Source organism: Colletotrichum jinshuiense, chromosome 2 (assembly GCF_051148585.1).
Source record: "Colletotrichum jinshuiense chromosome 2, complete sequence".
Lineage (NCBI taxonomy): Eukaryota > Fungi > Ascomycota > Sordariomycetes > Glomerellales > Glomerellaceae > Colletotrichum > Colletotrichum jinshuiense.
This window is the reverse complement of record NC_139309.1, coordinates 3,805,682-3,824,982: the sequence shown is the minus strand read 5'-3', so window position 1 is coordinate 3,824,982 and position 19,301 is coordinate 3,805,682. Positions and strand designations below refer to the sequence as shown.

At 55.0% G+C, this 19,301-nt stretch overlaps 6 protein-coding genes across 6 annotated transcripts; 2 read left to right on the top strand and 4 right to left on the bottom strand.

Moving 5' to 3' along the window:
* Positions 1-90: 90 nt before the first annotated feature.
* EsH8_II_000998 (Six-hairpin glycosidase-like protein) lies at positions 91-3,575 on the top strand (the record flags this gene model as incomplete). Its single annotated transcript, XM_083264296.1, has 7 exons — positions 91-214; positions 279-317; positions 382-499; positions 555-651; positions 760-1,847; positions 1,900-3,144; positions 3,203-3,575. 7 exons carry the CDS (start codon positions 91-93, stop codon positions 3,573-3,575), a joined length of 3,084 nt encoding a protein of 1,027 aa, XP_083121618.1.
* Positions 3,576-4,929: 1,354 nt separating this feature from the next.
* Positions 4,930-6,091, bottom strand: EsH8_II_000997 (ATP synthase delta subunit family protein; the record flags this gene model as incomplete). The annotated part of the gene is made up of 4 exons (XM_083264295.1): positions 4,930-5,043; positions 5,153-5,245; positions 5,459-5,773; positions 5,921-6,091. The coding sequence occupies 4 exons, from the start codon at positions 6,089-6,091 to the stop codon at positions 4,930-4,932; spliced, it is 693 nt and encodes a 230-aa protein (XP_083121617.1).
* A 645-nt stretch (positions 6,092-6,736) lies between these two features.
* On the bottom strand, positions 6,737-7,760 carry EsH8_II_000996 (Mob1/phocein; the record flags this gene model as incomplete). The annotated part of the gene is made up of 4 exons (XM_083264294.1): positions 6,737-6,978; positions 7,034-7,261; positions 7,332-7,498; positions 7,735-7,760. The coding sequence occupies 4 exons, from the start codon at positions 7,758-7,760 to the stop codon at positions 6,737-6,739; spliced, it is 663 nt and encodes a 220-aa protein (XP_083121616.1).
* A 1,097-nt stretch (positions 7,761-8,857) lies between these two features.
* On the top strand, positions 8,858-11,179 carry EsH8_II_000995 (uncharacterized protein; the record flags this gene model as incomplete). The annotated part of the gene is made up of 4 exons (XM_083264293.1): positions 8,858-9,113; positions 9,199-9,999; positions 10,073-10,113; positions 10,175-11,179. The coding sequence occupies 4 exons, from the start codon at positions 8,858-8,860 to the stop codon at positions 11,177-11,179; spliced, it is 2,103 nt and encodes a 700-aa protein (XP_083121615.1).
* A 562-nt stretch (positions 11,180-11,741) lies between these two features.
* On the bottom strand, positions 11,742-12,453 carry EsH8_II_000994 (U6 snRNA-associated Sm-like protein LSm1; the record flags this gene model as incomplete). Its single annotated transcript, XM_083264292.1, has 3 exons — positions 11,742-12,064; positions 12,166-12,234; positions 12,312-12,453. The coding sequence occupies 3 exons, from the start codon at positions 12,451-12,453 to the stop codon at positions 11,742-11,744; spliced, it is 534 nt and encodes a 177-aa protein (XP_083121614.1).
* A 1,219-nt stretch (positions 12,454-13,672) lies between these two features.
* EsH8_II_000993 (polyphosphatase DDP1) lies at positions 13,673-14,266 on the bottom strand (the record flags this gene model as incomplete). Its single annotated transcript, XM_083264291.1, has 2 exons — positions 13,673-14,100; positions 14,209-14,266. 2 exons carry the CDS (start codon positions 14,264-14,266, stop codon positions 13,673-13,675), a joined length of 486 nt encoding a protein of 161 aa, XP_083121613.1.
* Positions 14,267-19,301: the final 5,035 nt, after the last annotated feature.

Here is a 19,301-nt window from a genome sequence, read left to right as displayed (position 1 = left end):
AAATCCCTCACCCTCAACTGCCTGCGCTGTCGTGATCGGCGTGCTGCCAGCCACTTCGCCTGTGCTCTCTACGGTGCCAATTCGCCCGCCATGGTTGTCTTTGACGGACACGAGTACCTCACCGAGGAGGAGAAGCGCCTCAAGGAGGACAGGAAGCGCACAAAGTACTGGAAGAAATGGGGTCCCTACGTCGCCGAGCGACAATGGGCCACCGGTGAGCTCCAGCTGTTGCAACACGTCACGAGAGGAACACCCGTCTAATCCAAGCTATGCCGCAGTACGAGAGGACTACAGTCCTGACGGAGACGCGTGGAGTCGTGAGGAGCCCCCGCCGTGCTCCACGAGCCCCCCCAACTGCAATCCGCTGACAGGAAGCCCCAGACTTTACCCACGACCACGCACGATCCCGAGCCTACAGATGGGGCGAAGATGGAATTGCTGGCGTCTCGGACACTCATGGCCTCCAGAACATCGCCTTTGCTTTCTGGAACGAGGAAGAGTGAGCCAGAGCCATCGCAACGCCCCGCTGGGCCCAATTGCTGACGAAACGATAGTGATTTCCTCAAGGAGAGGCTTTTTGGTCTCTCCAACCCCCAGGGTAATCATGGCGAAAGTATCAAGGAAGCCCACTTCCATGTCGATAACACACCCGTGAGTATGCTCGCCCCCACGCCTGGAGTCCAAACTGCTAACAGATATTCTAGACGGTAAGATCGAATGGCCGGCGTCGGATTGCCCATACTGACATAATGATTCCAGCACTCATACATGAAGTTTTTGTACAAATACCCCCAGAAGAAGTTCCCTTACAAGGATCTTCTGGACGAGAATGCGAGAAGAGGCAAGGAAGACCAGGAGTACCAGATCATTGACACCGGCATCTTTGAAGAGGACCGGTACTGGGACATCTTCATCGAAACGGCGAAAGAGACCGATGATCCAGAGGAAATTCTGTTCCGTATTACCGCATGGAACAGAGGTCCTGACCCAGCACCACTCCATATCGTGCCGCACATGTGGTTCCGCAACACTTGGGCCTGGGGCCGCGAGTCCGAGGACAAGAAGCCGTCCATTGAGAACTTTGCGGAGGGCATGGCCAAGTCCAAGCATCACTCACTCGGAGACAGGTACTTTTTGATGTCACCCTCGCCCGGTGTCGGCTCCAGCGGCGAGGACGTGCTGCCCCAGATGTTGTTCACCGACAACGACACCAACTATGAGTTGCTGTACGACCAGAAGAACAAGACACCTTACGTCAAGGACGCCTTCCACAGGCACATTGTTGAGGGAGAAAAGGAAGCCGTCAACCCAGAGCAGAAGGGCACCAAGTGTGCTGCCTGGTTCAACTTCAACGAGGATGGTGGCGTTGCCCCCGGCGAGTGTGCGGTCGTCCGTTTCCGCTTTTCCAAAAAGAATCAGACATACTTCGACGAAGGTGAATTCGATGACCTTATCGACCTTAGAATCGCAGAAGCGGATGACTTCTACTACCGCCTGAGCCCTCTGCCCATGGCCGACGACCTCCGCAACATCCAGCGCCAGGCGTTCTCCGGCATGATGTGGACGAAGCAGCATTATCTATTTATTTGGGACCAGTGGGCGAATGGTGACCCGACGCAGCCCCCTCCACCCCCTAGCCGGAAGGATATCCGCAACACTCAGTGGAAGCACATGCACTGCGATGACATTCTGTCCATGCCTGACTCTTGGGAGTATCCCTTCTTCGCCGCCTGGGACAGTGCGTTCCACTGCATCACATTAGCAATGATGGATCCGGATTTTGCAAAGAAGCAGCTTGATCTATTCACCAGAGAGTGGTACTGCCACCCTAACGGTCAATTGCCTGCGTGAGTTGGTCCAAAAACAGCCGGGATCGAGACCAGCGCTAACCCGGTGTAGATACGAATGGAACTTCGGCGACGTGAACCCTCCTGTCCATGCTTGGGCCACGTTCCGTGTGTTCAAAATCGAGCGCAAGCTGTACGGACGACAGGACCTGGACTTCCTCGAGAGAGTGTTCCAGAAGCTGTTGCTGAACTTTACTTGGTGGGTAAACCGTAAGGATGCGGATGGCAAGAACGTCTTCGAGGGTGGCTTCCTCGGTCTCGACAACATTGGCCTCTTCAACCGCTCCGAGCCCCTCCCCACTGGCGGCTCTCTGGAGCAGGCCGACAGTACCGGCTGGATGGCCTTTTACTGCCTCAGTATGCTCAACATCGCGCTGGAGCTCGCGAAGCACCGACGTACGTATGAAGACATTGCGTCAAAGTTCTTTGAGCACTTCATCTTCATCAGTGACGCCATGACCTTCAGAACAGGGCAGAAGGACGAGAAATCTCTGTGGAATGACGAGGATGGATTCTATTACGATGCCATCTCGTGGGGAGGCCCCTGGATTCAGCAGCTTCCTGTCCGGTCTCTCGTTGGCCTGATCCCGCTGTATGCGACCTTGACCCTTGAGCCCGAGCTGATTAACAAGCTGCCCTCGTTTAAGAAGCGGGTTGACTGGTTCATGGAGAACCGTTGCGATTTGGCCGAGAGGAACATGGCCAGTATCGCCAAGCGTGGAAAGGGGAACAGAATTCTCCTGTCCATCGTCAGCAAAGACAGACTTGAGAAGATCCTTCACCGCATGCTTGATGAGGAGGAGTTCTTCAGTGAGCACGGCATCCGGTCTCTCTCCAAGTACCATAAGGAGCACCCGTTCTCCATGGATGTCAACGGTCAGACATTCTCCGTTGGCTACGTCCCCGGTGACTCTGACAGCGGCCTGTTCGGCGGCAACAGCAACTGGAGAGGCCCCATCTGGTTGTGTGTCAACTTCCTTCTGGTCGAGTCCCTCCAAAGATTCTTCCTATTTTACGGCCACGAGTTCCAGGTCGAGTGTCCCACCGGCAGTGGTGACTACATGCACTTGGGCCACGTTTCCGAAGAGATTCAACACCGTCTGCAGCATCTGATGACGCGCAACGACGAAGGTCGCCGCAGCATCAACCATGGAAACGACCTGCTTGATTTCGACCCTTACTGGAAGGACTACCTCTGGTTCTACGAGTTCTTCGACGGCGACAGTGGCCGCGGACTTGGTGCCACTCACCAGTGTGGTTGGACCGGTTTGATGGCGAGAATGATTCACGACACTGGGTAAGATCACGTCTCATTTTCTGTAATACGTATTATCGTTGCTAACGTCAATACTCAGTATCAACTGCCGTCTGCCGCATACCCCCCGCACTCCCTCGGCGGGTATGTCGCACTACTTTGACGACATCTTCGCCCGTGGCGTCGAACGCCGCGGCTCTACCACCCCGGGCCCCGTTGGCAAGCCACGGATGCGGAGGTCGTCCACAGCACGGTCCATCGGTGCGAGAAGTGACTTTGACGAGGCCAACGGCGATGACTCGCTTAGCAACTCCACCACTCTGGATGATCCGGAGACGCTCAGGCAGAGGCTCAGGGAGCAGTCGGACGCAGACGCGCACATGCACCGTTACATCTCGGACCAGCTTGAACGATTCAAGGAGGATAAAGAGCATGTGAACGGAAAAGACAATGAATACGAGGCTGGTGTCTAAGTTCCGGTTTGCTGCTACTAGACCAGTAGACGTTGGGACGAGCTGGTTGGTTGGTGGTTATGTGTGTTGAAAAGAGGGCCGCCAGAAAGAATAGACAGAAAGCATATGCGCGGGTATCCTTGCATACGAATGATAATAAAATGCTAAAGGTGCACATAGATTTATGTAAAAGGCTGGTAAAAAAGTTTACTAAGACAGGGTTTCGTAGGGAACTTCTGGTTCTCTACCTGCTACGCCATGATTTTTGCTCATTTTGCCTCGAGACAACAGTTATCAGCAGCTCGGGCAGCCTTGCCGAAATGTACCATGCTCAATGCGAGGTGAAACCATCAGGCCAGACTGATCCAACTTATAATACAATGAGGCCGTAGTATCAACACCGCAAACATGCCGTGTAGGGGAGAGGCTCGGTTTAGTAAGCCCACTGAGGAGGGTCTGCCTGCCTCCCCTCCTCTTTTTGGTGGTTTTGCCTAAGCTAGGAGGCGGCGGTGCTTGCCGTTTGTCATTTATAGCCCGGTTGCCTGCCTGCCTGCCCACGTTGGCCGTATCAGATGTCGGATCTCTTTTGAATCGGGGGGTCGGGGATGGAGCTTTTCGTGGTCTCTGGGGAGGTTAAAGAGATGAAGTAAGCCTTTAGACTCGACCCTCAATCTTGTCAACACTTACGACTCTGTAGGTGTCGTGATAGGTGCCATTTTATCAACTGAGACACCGTTGATGGTTGGTCCGTAGATGCCGATCGGACAATGCTGCAAGACATCCACCGGAGTCCTCGCGAAGTCACTAGGACGACAAGAGGTATTTGTTAGTGGTCCAGCATGCGCTCGCCATCTCTTGTCGAATCGTATTACAGGCGAGCTGGGTTCTAAACGCATGAATAGAAATCCAAGGGAAGATTTCTCCCTTTCCAAGCTCTCTCTCCCGCTCTCTCGCTCTCTCCCTCACTCACTCACACACAAATACACACATGCACGCAAAGCAGGCTACGCAGCAAGTCGGGCATAGAGCAAGAGGGCAATTTATGTTCAGAGTTCCGTGAATGCTTCTATTGTAGACCTATGCACAGCTCGTCTCATCTGGCCCGGAAAACAGGAATTCCCCTGTCCCTCTCGCTCAAAGGCCAAAATCACCATCTTTTGAGCCCGCAGTTCCACGGGGTTGTGTGAGGGAAGGTTTCCGAGGGTGTGCTTTCTCGGAAGCAAATCCCTTGGTTCCCTTCCCGTCACGCTTGCTTGGAGCCCGCAGCAGCACTTTCATTCCTCCCCGTCAAGTTTACAAGAAACACACACACAAAGAGAAGTTTGGAGGGATTAGGGTTTGCTAGTCGGTTCTTTCATGCTAGTGTGGGATTGTTTTACAGAGTGTCGGTAAGAAGCTTGTTAAGCTTGGCGATCTTGGCGGAGACGCTGAGGTCGATGGTCCGGTCACCGACCTCGACGATGAGGCCGCCGACGATCTCGGGGTTGACCTGGATAGTGTGTTAGTCGGGAGGATCATTGATCCAAACTCAGCCCCTGAGCCGAGGGTCTCGGGGGAAACGCTCGGAGATCTTGGCTGGGTCTCGAGAATCGGCGTACCTGGTTGGTGACCTTGAGCTTCTTGCCCTGGCCAACGTAGGCAGACTTGGAGATGGCAGTCTCGAGGCGGTTGAGGGTCTTGTTGTCGAGTTGCTGGGGTGATGTCAGTAACTTTCATTCGGGTACCCCCTCCTTGACAACCAATGCCTCGGCCGAATTGCCTCGCCTAATCTGTGCATATCGAAATCCTCGTCTCCAGCATGCCAGCAGACGAGGCAAATTCGGGCCGCGTCCAGTTGTCGCAAGGTAGGGCCCGCTGGACACTGGCCGGGCAAAGGGTCCTTTCTTCGCAACTCAAAAACATACCGTAGCGCTGGTGACAATGAGCTCAACCTCGCCGCGGGCGGCGCTCATGATCTCGCCGAACTTCTGGGTGATGCCGGGGAGGAGGCCAAGACGGTTGTTCTCGGCGAGGGCGGCGAGGAAGTTCTTGACAGTCTCCTGGGAGCCGGCGCCGGCCTGCTTGGTGAGCTCGGCGACGATGGCTTCCTTGTCCTCAGTGCTCAGGGTGGGCGCGGCGAGGATGGTGGACAGCTTGGGGTCCTTGGCAACGAGGGCCTCGAGGGTCGACAGAGCCTTGGCCGTAGGGTCGAGGGAAGAAGACTTGACGGCGGCAGTGTACTGGAAATTGACGCAGTTAGCCTCCGGATTTTTTTAGGGTTTCTCCATGTTGCTTCTCCCGCTCCGAAGCTTGCTCTCTCATGACCCCATTCCCTCCAATTGACCCAATTGACCACCGGAAAATCTTCAAGCGGGACAGGTGCGTACCAGGGCAGTGGCGTAGGTGCCGTCAAGGCCAAAGACGGCGACGGGGGGCTTGACATTCTCGGTCGCGGCCGCGGCGGCGTAGGTACGGACGGCCGGAACGCGGGCGGCGGCGACGAAGCGCGACGCGGGAGCCGCCGCTCGGAGGGTGCGAACAGCCTGTCTCGAGAACATGGCGGGCGAGAAGGTCGTGGTGGTGGAGTTCAATTGATGGGAGACGGGCGGAGGGAGGGATGGCTGATTGGGGGGATTGGCAGGTGGTAGCTCGTCGGTTTTCGAGGTTGAGGTTTGAACTTCGGCAATTTGGGATGTTGATGCCTTGGGGCTTTGGTGCTGCGCGCTGTCTGAGTGGTGAGGCATCAACTTAGGTAAGCGGGCCAAGGATTCGGATCGGTGGAAATCGGAGCTGCGTTCGGGGCTGCTCAGTGTCGTTGTTGCTGGGCATTGCAAGGCAACGGTTTACTGGGTCAAAACAGGCCCAAGCCCCGCCTAAACCAACGTCTTCGAATAGCCGCCTTTTGAGACGAAAGGAAACGACAACACACTCCCGCATATATTCAGGGTTTAGCAGGAAGCGGGCTATTCTCGATAATTAATTTTCTCAACTCAAAGCCCGTGGTACCCATGACCATGTGTGTAGTCTACAATAATATCACAAGTAATCGCTTCCCTCATGCCGAGAGGCCTCAGCGATGTCAAAGTCCACCGCGCCCAGTCATCAGACTTTCCCAAAGTACCAGCCGGCGAGTCCCTATTATCCCCAACGCCTTGACAATGCATACGATCATAGACTCTTGAAAGTCCGCTCTAAACACCAGCTCAATCGCTCTCAATCATCTTCTCGGCAAGATCGTTCAACGGACCGTAAAAGTCCTTGCCGCTCGCCAGTTTGTGCTCGTCAACGAAAAGCACGTACTGCTTGAAGCTGGTGTTTAGGTGGGGCTCCAGACCGAGCTCTCTGATGACAGCGTAATGGTGGCAGTAGACGTGGGCGTATACCCGATACATGCGTTTGAAGATCTGTCGCACACTCGACGAGAATGACTTGGGGAAGGGGACGCCTGTTTCCGGTTATTAGCATGCCTTTTCCATCCCCTAGGTAAGATAGCTGCGCACCGATTCTGCTTGGCAGGATCTGCTCGTCATCGATGTGCCTCTGCACCCAGGCCATCAGATGCTCGATGTAGTCCGGGGCAGGCATCTTGGTCGGCCTCTTAAAGTTCTCGTTGTCCTGCCACAGGTACTCGAATTCGTCGGTTGCCTTCATCTCAGGACACGACTGGGGCGAGCAGAATTCGGTAATGGCGCCATAGAGGAGGTTGATTTGGTTGTAGAAGTCGACCACTGCGTTTGAAGCTTGTCAGCCGACCCGTCACCTTCACTTTACCAGCTCTGTCCCGCAAGTGATGCTTACAGTTGACTGCCAACCACTCATTCTCATCTTCGCCCTCGGGCAGCTTCACAACCTTGCGCAAGCTGCCTCCTCCGAGCGTGGCCTCGGCATACTGTCGCAGTGCAACGCCGTTATTGCCTCCCTTGACGGTCCGCGCTCTAAACTGGTTCCTAGCGGCCTTCTGGTTACTGTCGTCATCGCAATCGTCGTCAGCAGCTGTCAACACGGATTCGGGGATCTGAGGCTCGGGGGTCTGGATGACGGTCACGTCACGATTAAAATAGCCGGGGCTACAGGGAGGATCAGGCACCGCTGGCGGCACCGGAGGCGGCAGTGATGGTATCCCCACCAACAGGCCCGTCCTCACGCTGAGGTATTGCAAAAGGGATAATATCATTGAGGCGCCGGGTATAGTAGTACTGACACTGTGAGGCCCGCGACCCTGTCCATGGTGGGCGGCGTTTGTTTCGATGTGCGCTCGAAAGGGGGTTCAACGTTTAATATCGTCGTCGTTGGCTACTCATTCCAGTGGTTAGCGGGGTAATGGAACTGTTGAATCTGGAGTGAAGCGCCGAGATGTGGATGACATACCTGGTAGACTTATGGCGAAGGGAGTTATCTGATGCTAGCAAACAGATTGCACGACCCGCGGGGATATGATGGGAAGAGAATGTTAACTTGACTACATGCAGGTTACACGGTGCGCGATCGTCGTTGTTTTGGGTGCCATGAGGTAGGGTGCATCTGAAAGGGCCCCCTAACTGCGTGGAAGGGATGGGTGATGTTTATGCGCTTGCCCAATCGGTGTGGTTGCTGGGCTGCTGGTTCCGGTCAGGTTCACGCACCAGCCACAAGTGGCCCCATACAGATGTGGCTGATGCAATCTAACACGCGGCGCTCCTCCCGTCTCCCGTAATGACGGGCAGCCGGATGGCTTCGGGCGGGGTTCCTATCTCCCGGGGCGCAGGGCCCAGTAATACGGCAGTGCGCCTGTCCTCGTATCGGACGTGTCAGTGTCATGGAAGCGAAGCAATGTGGTAAGACCCACTAATGAAGCGTTTCCTGGCTCAAGCGCATTTTTATCTATCGTCTTGCCCAATCCTGTCCGCTCAGCTCTCTACGACCAAACTCAAATCCTCATCAACGACTTCTGCCGGCCGGGGTTTTGAATAGCCTCAATTCTAAAGTGGGGGCCATATCATCCCCGCATCCGTAGTTCATCCCTTCCCCTCACTGCTCCCTCCACTTGCATTCAGCAGCAGTTGGCTCTTCCCATGGCAAACCAATGATTCTCTCGGTACAAACAATCCCGAGATTAGTATGTCGTAGGCACAGCTTCACGCATGACCGTTTGTGAACCTGGCACCTTGTTCCCAAACGTCGTCATGGCCGGACCGCAGACCTCCTAGCTGCTTGGGCGCAGTTCCGCTTCCCCGCGAACCCAAAATCCGGGGATAGACGTACTTAGATCACATATGACCTCCAATGTCAACTCTGCAAGCCCATAAGGCCAATTGTATTGATCTGTAGTTGCAAACCCATCAAATATGCGTGCTCTACATCTCCTCCCTTTACTATGCAACTTCATTGAGGCCAAGATAGACCGACAGAAGGTCGTTCAAGCCTTCAACCCCCGCCGCAATGCCAGCTCCTTAGAGACGCCGCTGCAAGTAGGCAATGGCAACTTCGCCTTTGGCGCTGACATCACCGGCCTGCAGACCTTCAGCCCTTTCGCGACCATGTCAACATGGGGCTGGCACAACTTCAGTTTGCCCACGACACCAGGGCAAACTTCGATTGAAGGTTAGATATTATTGTCGTTTTCGTACTATCACACAAAGTTACACAACGATTCCAGAACTGACCCTTAAGTTACTAGATTACAAAGGCACGGAATGGTGGACTCACGGCCGCTTGGTCCAGTATAACATGGCCAACCCAACAAATAACGACATCGCAAACTGGCTCCGCGAGAACCCCCACCGCATCAACCTGGGTACAATCGGATTCTCCTTCGACGGTAACACGACCGTCACAGAGGAGATGCTGAGCAACAAGGAGCAAACCCTAGACATGTGGACCGGCGTAATCCGCTCCAGCTTCACCTACAACGGCCATATTGTAAAAGTCGAAACCTGGGCCGATCCAACCTCGGACAGCGTCGCCGTGTCAGTCGAGTCGGAATTACTCTCGTCCGGCACCTTATCCGTATTCTTTGACTTCCCCTACCCGACAAATGACAAGTTCGGCGCGCCTTTCATGGGTGTGTTCAACCAGACAGACAAGCACGAAACATCTCTTTCGGCCTGCGGCGGTGTGAGCAACCAGGTCAAAATTCATCATGATCTGACCACGGCGCGGTATGACCTGTTGCTTGCCTGGGACGTCGGTGGCGGCAACGGCAAGGTCACGGCGCCGGCTGACGGGAGCCATCGGTATGTTCTGGCCGTCGCGGACACGAATGATCTCCGGTTCACGGCCAACTATGCCCCCTCCAAACCTGCGAGGCAGCCCAAATTCAACGAGGTCGTGGAGGCATCGCGGGAATGGTGGCCTTCGTACTGGTCTGACGGGGCCTTCATCGACATGACGGGCACTACGAATACCAGTGCGATCGAGCTCCAGCGAAGAACAATTCAATCGCAGTATCTTGTAGCAGTGAACTCGGCGTCGGATTATCCTCCACAGGGTGAGTCGTGATAATACCCTTCTTGGTTTCCGATTGCTTTTCTTGGACGATGCAGATGACTGACAAATAACAGAATCTGGTCTCGTAAATAACGGCTGGTTTGGCAAGTTCCATGTAAGAACCGACCGGATTCCTTTCAACCGCCACAGCTGACTGACCTGACACGCCCGTGAAGATGGAAATGATCCTCTGGCATAGCCTCCAGTTCGCCCGCTGGAACCATCACGTTCTCCTTTCCCGTTCTCTCCCGCGCACATACACCCGTCTGCTCTCCTCTTCCCTCGCCCGCGCCGCCACGCAAGGCTACGTAGGAGCCCGCTGGGGCAAGATGACGGACCCCTCCACCATTGACGCACCGGGCGAAATCAACACCCTCCTGATATGGCAACAGCCACACTCGATGTACTTCGCCGAGCTCGAGTATCGCCACACGCCTACGCAAAGCACCCTGGCAAAGTGGGACGAAGTTCTTACTGCGACGGCAGACTTCATGGCCTCCTACGCCTACTGGAACTCGTCCACGAAGGTTTACGACCTGGGCCCGCCAATATATCCTGTGTCAGAAAACACAAACCCTAACGCCACGGTCAACCCAACGTTTGAGCTCGCGTACTGGCGATTCGGCCTCGATATTGCGATATCCTGGAAATCCCGCCTCGGCGAGCCCGTTCCGGAACCATGGACCAATGTCAGGGATAACCTCGCCCCATTGCCCGTAATCGATGACACGTACCCGGTATACGAAGGTATCCCAAACATGTGGACCAACGTGACGACGGTTCAGGACCATCCGGCCATGGCGGGCATATTCGGCCTCCTTCCGCCCCCGGCCTCGGGGCCGCCGCTGAACCGCACCATTCTAGAAAACACGGCCGGGCGGATCTGGGAGCTGTGGGATCTTGAAGAGTCGTTCGGGTGGGATTTCCCCATGCTTGCGATGAACAGCCTGCGGCTCGGAGACGCGCAGCGTGCGGCTGAGTATCTCCTCCATCCGACATTTCAGTTCGATGACGCCGGGTATCCCGTGGGGGGTACGAGGGTGCCGACGCCATACTTCCCCAGCTCGAGTAGCTTGCTGTTAGCGATGGCCATGATGGCTGGAGGGTGGGATGGTGGAGAAGGGCCGCATTTCCCAGATGAATGGGACGTTACAGTGGAGGGTTTTGTTCCTGGGTTATAGTTCGAGTCGGGCTGTGTGTGATAATTAGAGCAAAACCAGTGGCCGCCGCAAGGCTTTTCAAAACAGACTCGCCCTTGTGTAAGTATGTTGTCGTCTGCCCTGCCCATCGTTTGATGTTCTATTAAAGTTGTCGACCTCGTAGCAAAATGAAGAGTGAATCAGCAGTCGACGAATCAAGCGGACTTTCTTGGCAATTCGAGGGTGCTGAGACTATTGGCCGGCCATATTTAAACGTTTTTAATTTCTCTTCTGCTGGCGTCCGTCGCAATAACCAGACCAGACCCATGGATGATGAGCATTTCACAATATTCTGCTCCTCATCCAACCAGCCACCTGCCCCGGTGTCGAACGCCAAGAGGAACATCGGTGCGTCACACACTCGGCGGTCATTCTCGCCGGGCTCTCTCCACGTCAGGTTTGGCCATTCCTATTCTTGCCTAAAAAGATCAACCATCCACTCATTTGGCGTTCGTATGTTGTCATTTGAGGGCACGTAAGCCCTCCAGCATGAAATCTTTGGTCAGTTTTCGCGTAGGGACATCGTAAGCTACTGGCAAAAGAATCAGAGCAGGATCTCGCCCATGTTCTCGCCCTCGAAGCCCAACGTATTCAGTTTCTTGATCCGCCCCTTGTCACGCGCTTTGTCCTTCTCCTTTCTCTCGGCCGACAGACGCTGCACAAGCTTGAGATCGCCCGGCTCATAACCCGGGGGCAGGTCGTCGTCCTTGTCGAGGTCTATCTCGCCCAGGAGGAGAACGTTCTCGCCGCGAACGAGGAAGATGCCGCGCTTGACGTCCGCGAAGAGGCCCGTCTCGCGGGGAGGGTTGGCCTCCAGGTCAGGATGGGCGAAGAAGCGCTCGACTGTGTCTTGGAGGACGAGGTTTGCTGTTTACCGCCCGACGGTGAGGGGCCCGGTTAGCTATCGGGTAGGAGGGAGGGGATTGGTGTGCGCGAATAGCGAGCGGCATGGCGGATGGTGTACGTACCGAATTGGTCCCAGCTGCGAAGGACGCCTACCAGTTTGCGCCCGTCTCGGAGGGCAACCATGAGCTTCTCTGCCGAAGGAGGTTAGCCTTTGTCGCGAGAAGTGCCGCACAATAACACAGGCGAGGCGGTTATAGATTTCCCATACTATCGGTGAGGTCCAGCAGCTGTGCCGCGGTGGTGAACATCTGAGGGGGAAGTTGAGAAGTCTGCTGAGGCGGCGGCGCGCGGCCGCCGAGTGTGGGCTGGGCCCCTTGGGGAGGGGCATCGGAGATGGTGAGGTTTTCCATATTATCGCGTTGGCATTGGTATGTAAGAGTTATTGCATTCGGGCCTGTCCCAGTCCATCGATTTCCGTGAAAACGGGAGTATGGTGTCGTAATAGCAAGCGAATAGCTTATAATGTGGCGCGCAGGAGCATCGTCGGGGTCGGATTGCCGTTTGTCGCTTCCTTTGCTCTTGCTTGTACGGGCAATTCCACCTCGCTTGCTTGGGTGTTCAGTCAAGCCATCATCATCGTGGGTCCACCCCTGGTACAGTGTATGACCTGGCAGCGGACAGGGCAGGTGCGGCATCGGAAGGGGTGTTTTTGCGTCGTCCGAAGGGGACAGGGCTGGAGCTGGATCGCCCCGGCTGAGTCCCCGAGCACGGATCGTTGGCTGGCCAGAGTCGAGCGGCTAGGGCACGTGAAAGGCGGGGCACGAGTCAAATCCCTGCTGTCAAAATTTCTGATGATCTCAGATGCATGCGGGGCAGTTGCAGTCCCTGATACTGCGGAGGGGTAGCAACCACTCTGGCGGGAGTAAACACTTATTTTCTTGTCTTCGCAGACTTCTGTGTCGCCCGCGAGACAGAATGGACGGTCTTGGGTCACACGAACCCAGAGGGCTGCAGCTTACTTCTAGCTTCGTGTTGTTCTCTCACGATACTACTCTGTGCGGACTACCTATGCTGTGTCTATCTATGGGTTACGGGCCTTTTTTTCTTTCATTCGCAGAACCGGCAGATCAGAAATAGCATTCATTCCGGCCATAAACAACTACGACGTCCTGTCGTATTCATGCCTCCCGCTTCGCCATTTCGCAATTGTGATTTACCCTCTTTTGCATACAAATGATGCCAATCCTGAGCCGCCCCCTTGTGTGTTTTTTTTTTCGTGATCTATGGCAAACCGGCCAACAACGCCCATGTCATAATGCAATTGTTTTTTTCTTTTTCTTTCTTGTTCCATGTAATTGGTTAATTGGAAGGGTTTTCGTTTGTAGAGCAAAGAGAATCGGCCACCCAGGGCCACCAGGACCGGGTGCCTCATTGAATCGGGCGAAATGGGGCCACCGGCACCTTGGTGGCTGGTGTTCCGTGAAGAGGAGAGTATAGCAGCATGGCACCGCTTTTCGAACGGTGGCCGCAGGATGTTGCAGTGGTGCGCGCGGAAGAAGTACACCGTTTCGCTTTTGTATTCAAAAGGCAGGGGATGAGGTACTGTGGCGCCGGTGCGCCCAACGCGTATCATGACTTCTTCATAGTGCATCTACTCAAGGCCTCAAGGAGCTCCGGTCGAGCTGCCAAAGCGTCCTTGGCCTGGGCGTATGTCATCCACTGCCGTTCCCTCTTGTGTCTCTCGGGCCAGTCGTCCTCTTGCCCGACGACGGTCACCTCGTAGAATCGGTACAGCGCCTTGGCCGAATCCTTGCTGGAGTGCTTCGGCGGCCGCGTCTCGACGATGTCTCCCAAGTCATAGTTGATCTCGATGCTAATGCCCGCTTCTTCCCAGGCTTCGCGTGCCGCCGCTTCGGTGCATTCTTCGTCTGTCTCCCAGCCGCCCTTGGGAAGCACCCAGCCTTTCCGGCGCGTGGATTGAATGAGGAGGACGTAGCGCTTGTCCTGGGTCAAGGGGACAACACCAGCAACCAGGCGCTCGCCTTTGGAGTTGTAACCTACGTACCAAGGTGTTAGTGGGTCCCGCGCTGCGAGCAGGCGCACCAGGGACAGGGAAGAGGCTCAGGATGGAAAGGGAGTGGCCTCTGCCCCGTTTGCGCACTTACGCTGCTTGCTTCTTCCCGTGCGCGACTCCATTGTGCGCTCCTTGTGAGAGGAAGCCATAGTGGGCAGCCTTATTGTTGCGGGGGGTTTGTCGTGGGATGAGGTCGGGGGTGGTCGTGGTGTGGGCTGCTCTGATATGCGATAGCGGTAGGTCCGGCAACTTTTTTTCTCGCAGTTGATTTGCAAGTCGAAAGCTGTCCAGGCTGAAGGGGGAGTCGGGTTTTGGTGCGGGCTCAAAGAATTTTCAGCAACATGATCGCGTTTTGTGCGGTGAAAGAGGTTGATGGCGACCGGTCTCTGAATCACGAGTGCAGAGGGGATTTTGAGGTGAATCGTGAGTTGCTGGCGCGTGTTGAAGCTTCGGATGGAATCGGTTGGGAGCTGGAGCTTCCAGATTTCTCGAAAGTCTGGCCAGGGCACACCTCACACGGTGGGATCGTGGATGCGACAGCGGCAGCGGCAGAGAGGGAACGCTCGGATGGATTCACCACCACACTGGAGAAACGAGTGGGACCGGCCTGTGTTGGGCCAGCAAGTCGCACGTTTCCGGCCAAAGGGTAAACCTTGACTGAGCCGAGTCACTCAATAGGCGCAACGAGCGGAGGCAAGTGAACGGGAGTCGTCGACCAGGCCAGTAGAGGGGGGAGGAGCAGGCAGCCAAAAGCTCGTGTGTTTTCCTCAGGCTTGGAGGCAACAATTCGCGAAGATGGCTGGCGGAGAGAAGACCTGAATAAGAGAGAGGAGGACGGCGTCAAATACGACTGAGGCACCACCGAGTGACGAAACACCCTGGTAAGAGGGCAAAAGACGACTTTGGCTTACGACCTGGCCGCAACAGGCACAATGGGGCAAAGGGGGTTCAATGTGGAAAGTGAAAGAAACCGAGGCCGGGAAGGGCCAGAAAGGAGAGGAGTTGCTAGAGCCGTGGGAGTAATAACAGCTGGGAGCTCTGGTACAAGCCAGAGGGTGGCATGTCTCGTGCCATAGTAGCAGAACGGGGAGTGGAACGCGCCCCCGGGGAAATTGAAGTTGATTTATATACTTGACCCATTGAAGACTGAGCTTGTGCTCTAGCAGCCCACGGTACCAGGCAGGGGAGTACTACTAAGGTGGTCCAGCGTGCTAGCAGAAAACGGGCAAGAAGAAAAAAAACCCAGAGGTCAGGGTATGATGCTAGGCCGGGTAAGAAAAGGTAAGGTAGGTAGGTGTGTAAGGAAGTGGTGTGTGGGAAGAATGAGCAGGTGGGCAGTAGAAGGAGGCGTGGGTTGAGGGTGAAAACCAGCAGACGGTCGCAAGGCAAAAAATAAAATAAAAATAAAATGAACAGGGTGTGGATGCGAGCACCATGGGTAGGGGATGGGGGTGAGAAGTGACATGCATGGGAAAGCTCCTTCCCTCCCCCCCCGTTGGTTTTTTTGTTTTTGGATTCAGGGCAAGGACAGCTCCCAACCTAGAAGGGAAAGAGGAGGGGAACAGAAGAAGGAGGTACCTTCCTTGCCTTCCTGCCCCCGAAGGTACCGACCGTACCTACGGATACCTCCTCTCCCTTTCTGTTTCTCTGTCCTTCTCTTGGCCAAGTGATGGAAGAGCAGAGCCAAGAAAATTGTAATGATGTCCCCATCCATCAACCGGGAAACTCATGAATTGGTCAGATGCCCACCTCATCCCAGTCTCGATCATCATCTTCTGTGACCTGTTCGGCGCCTCTCCACGCCCTGCTCGAGGAGTATCGCCTTCTATTTGGCGACGAGTGCGGGAAAAGCACCCGCAGTCACAAGTCACCACCGCCAGGTGTCCGCATGTATACCCCCAGCCTTTTGTATGATCTAGTACATGACTTGCCTGACCAGACTCACTTCAGCGACACCGCCACTAATCTTCATAGGGCAAGTTGGTTGATGGGCCCGGGTGCACCGTCCAGGTCCAGGCCCAACATTCCAGCACTCTTTCACTATGCCTGGCTGCCCTTCGACCACTCTTCCACGGATACAGAGTACCTGCCTATCCACCGTTCATATTCCTCGCCGCCGGCTCCCTCTGACGCTCAAGCATTGGATGCCAAATGTGCCGCAGGCCCTGCAGGCTCGGCATCCACTGCACTTACGGCAGGCATGTTCCTAAAACTGAGGTGCGTTAGGGGGTGGGGCGCCACATTCGCGTCGTGATACAACTGGAGGCTGTTCCGTCCAGTCCAGTCCAATCCCAGTCCAGGCAGACCAAGACCACGCAGTACCTTGCTTGCCAGAAGGGCGGTAACAGCTGGCTAAGCCAGACCGCGCATTGCTTGACTCGACTCGCACCCGAGTCCACCGTTTTGTCGACTTACTGGCCTATCTCCCTCTCCCGCTCCCTGCCTCTATCAAATCCAACAATCTCACCCCGACGCTCAGCTGTCTTTTGGCCTCGAACCCCTGTAACTTGCTTGCATCATCACTCTCAGTTCCAGTCATGTCGCCAGACTGCAAGAGACTGCCACCTCTGAAACCAAGAGGCGGGCATGAATGGTGCTTTCTGTGAGCCATATCTGGACGGGCTTAGATGCCGTGTCAGATTAGCCTCTGCTTTGAGTTTGCTTCGCGTCTATGAAGGTTGAGGGTTGCCCAAAAAGAAGGCTAAACGGCCTACTGACCAAGGCTCGATACGACTCTTTCAACATCGCCTTTCCCTGCCCAATGGCCCCAGGCTTGCTCCTATGCCTCAAGATCAACAAACGTGTGTACTTGCCCCCCTCATTCGTTATCCCTCCCTCCTTTTTGTCTCCCACCCTATTGTCCGTGGATTCGCCCTCTCGGCATGACCCCAACGGTCCGTTCCCGTTTCTCTGCTGGCTCAATCCAGAAGGCAGAGCCGGGGACACCACTGGAACAGGTACAACTTCTCAGTCATCATCGTCAGTTCGCATTTTGGCCCCTCCCTCCGACCCAAGGATGCAACGAACAAGCATCTCGCTGGCAGAGATGCCCAATGCAAGCCATACCGTGCCACTTCAACTAAAACAAGCAAGGGTAATATTGTCGGTTTGCCCAGCCGACGCCAACATCATTCAGGGTCCGAGAATCAGCGAGCCTGACCCGGGGAGGGGAAGTGTACGATCTGCATGGCAGTCTGCATTGGCCGAAGTATACAGAGTAAGGGCTGCTCGCAACGTATGCAAGCCAATATCCTCCTAGCCCCGTTAACCCCCTCTCTCGAGACATTAACTTGAAGCCACTGTTGGGGCTACTGCACAAGGTTTCCATCACACAGCAAAGCAGAAGGGACCAGACTGTGGACCCGCCTGGCTAACTTAAGCGCCTTCTTTGACGTGCGAACAGCCTGGCAGATGGATACATGGCTGACTTTCCTTCTCGGGTTACTGACAAGCGACGGTTGGCTTGGGGTCGTTTCAAAGTCGGCAACGAACACAGATCAAGACCCATCCTTTTATGCGGACCAACTCAGTCAGAGTCGGCCGCGAACCGGCGTTACAAGTGGCGACATCGGCATACCTGATTCTGTAGTGCGAAGAACAGGGCGGGCTCCCGACACGAAATCTGAATCCCCCCAAACTAGACAGGTTTCTGCCATGTGGTGTCAAGAGCAAGTAGGTAGTCAACCGACATGTCTCACAGCTCTTACAACGTCGGGTCATTCGCCAGTCAAATACTACAGAATACGGGGTCTCTTGGTTTGTTCACATTGCCATCGTCCTCTTTGAGTTGACGTTTTTGTTACTCCAAAGTCTCATTTTGTATTTCGCATTTCACGTCAGATACCCAGACGTTCTGCCGCGGTATTTGGGCCTTGGACACTCCTCATACTAGTTGTTTAATGAGCCGTGATTGTTTTACTTGCACACGACGCCCGGGATTCAATGAGAGCAGTTCCTATCGCAATCTTAGATTCCGCGAGTCCTTCCTCACATTGAAGCCACCGAGTCCGAAGACACCATAGTAGTTTGCTGCAAGACACCGCGCAGCAGGACATGTTATGGTGTGTTACTCGTCCTCGAAGTCACAATCGGCCATCCATTTGTGGCTCTACCAGTAGCGGTCCCACTGGTCCGGTTCTCACTTCTGGGGGGGGATGCAGCCAACCATCCATTACAGGCCGTTGGACTCAAGAGGCTGCCGGGATGCATCCCACACTGCATCGCGAGACACTACTGGAGGGCAACCAGCCACTCAAGTAACGGCCCGGAGATTGAACCAACCTGTCTTGGTTGTCGGAGCACGGGCGGGATTTGTTTGTGGGGGTTCACATTTCGTTAAGGCACCTAGAAACGAATTCAGCATCCAAGTCGATTTCACTGAGGCACTATAACCGCGCAATTGATCAGTGAGTGTACTATGTATGCACGTTTCACAGCGCGGGTGCTTGAAAAGCTTACCATATAAGACCTACCTGATGGGACACTGCTGCCGGGTACGTACACTTCGAGGACAGCATTCGGCATTTCCAATCACTCGGCGTATGGTCTCAAATAACGCATTGACAAGCAACTTGCTGCATCCATCGCAGTTCACAACTCAACACCGCGTTCTAGAAATTCTCGTGAGGGACCGTCTTGTGTACCATTGTTACAAGGCACGCGAGGCTTTACGGCTCGGGTTCACTGGCAGTGCGACTGTAGCCATACAGGCCACACCGTCTTCCTGCGCTATCGCATATCATCTTTCTGGCCAGGTCCATTTCTCGCGTCATTCTCCGATCCGATAGAGCCGCCGCCGCCTCACCCTGGCACTGTGTATGCAAAATTCCTTTGGACCAACGAGATTGTGAAGCCGCCCGGTCATCTGCCGTGAGGTAACGCTGGCAGCTTGCATCACCCATGCTCCAGGCTCTGAGCTCCTGCATATCCGTGCCTCCACCATCGCTGGGTGACGAACCAGCAAACGAACAACAGGCAGAACGCGGCGGAAAGCAACACCGAGCAGACACAAAATAGAGCTTAAGGTCAACATCTGGCCCAGCTTACATAGGCGCGGACACGCCGGTAAGGCAGCATTCAAGGAAGTTGGGCAGGCCATCAACGTGAGGCTGGACAAGCAGGCACCTACGGTGGGCAGGAAAGTAAGGTAGGCGGGCGAACAGGCAGACAAAAGCAACGTCGTCA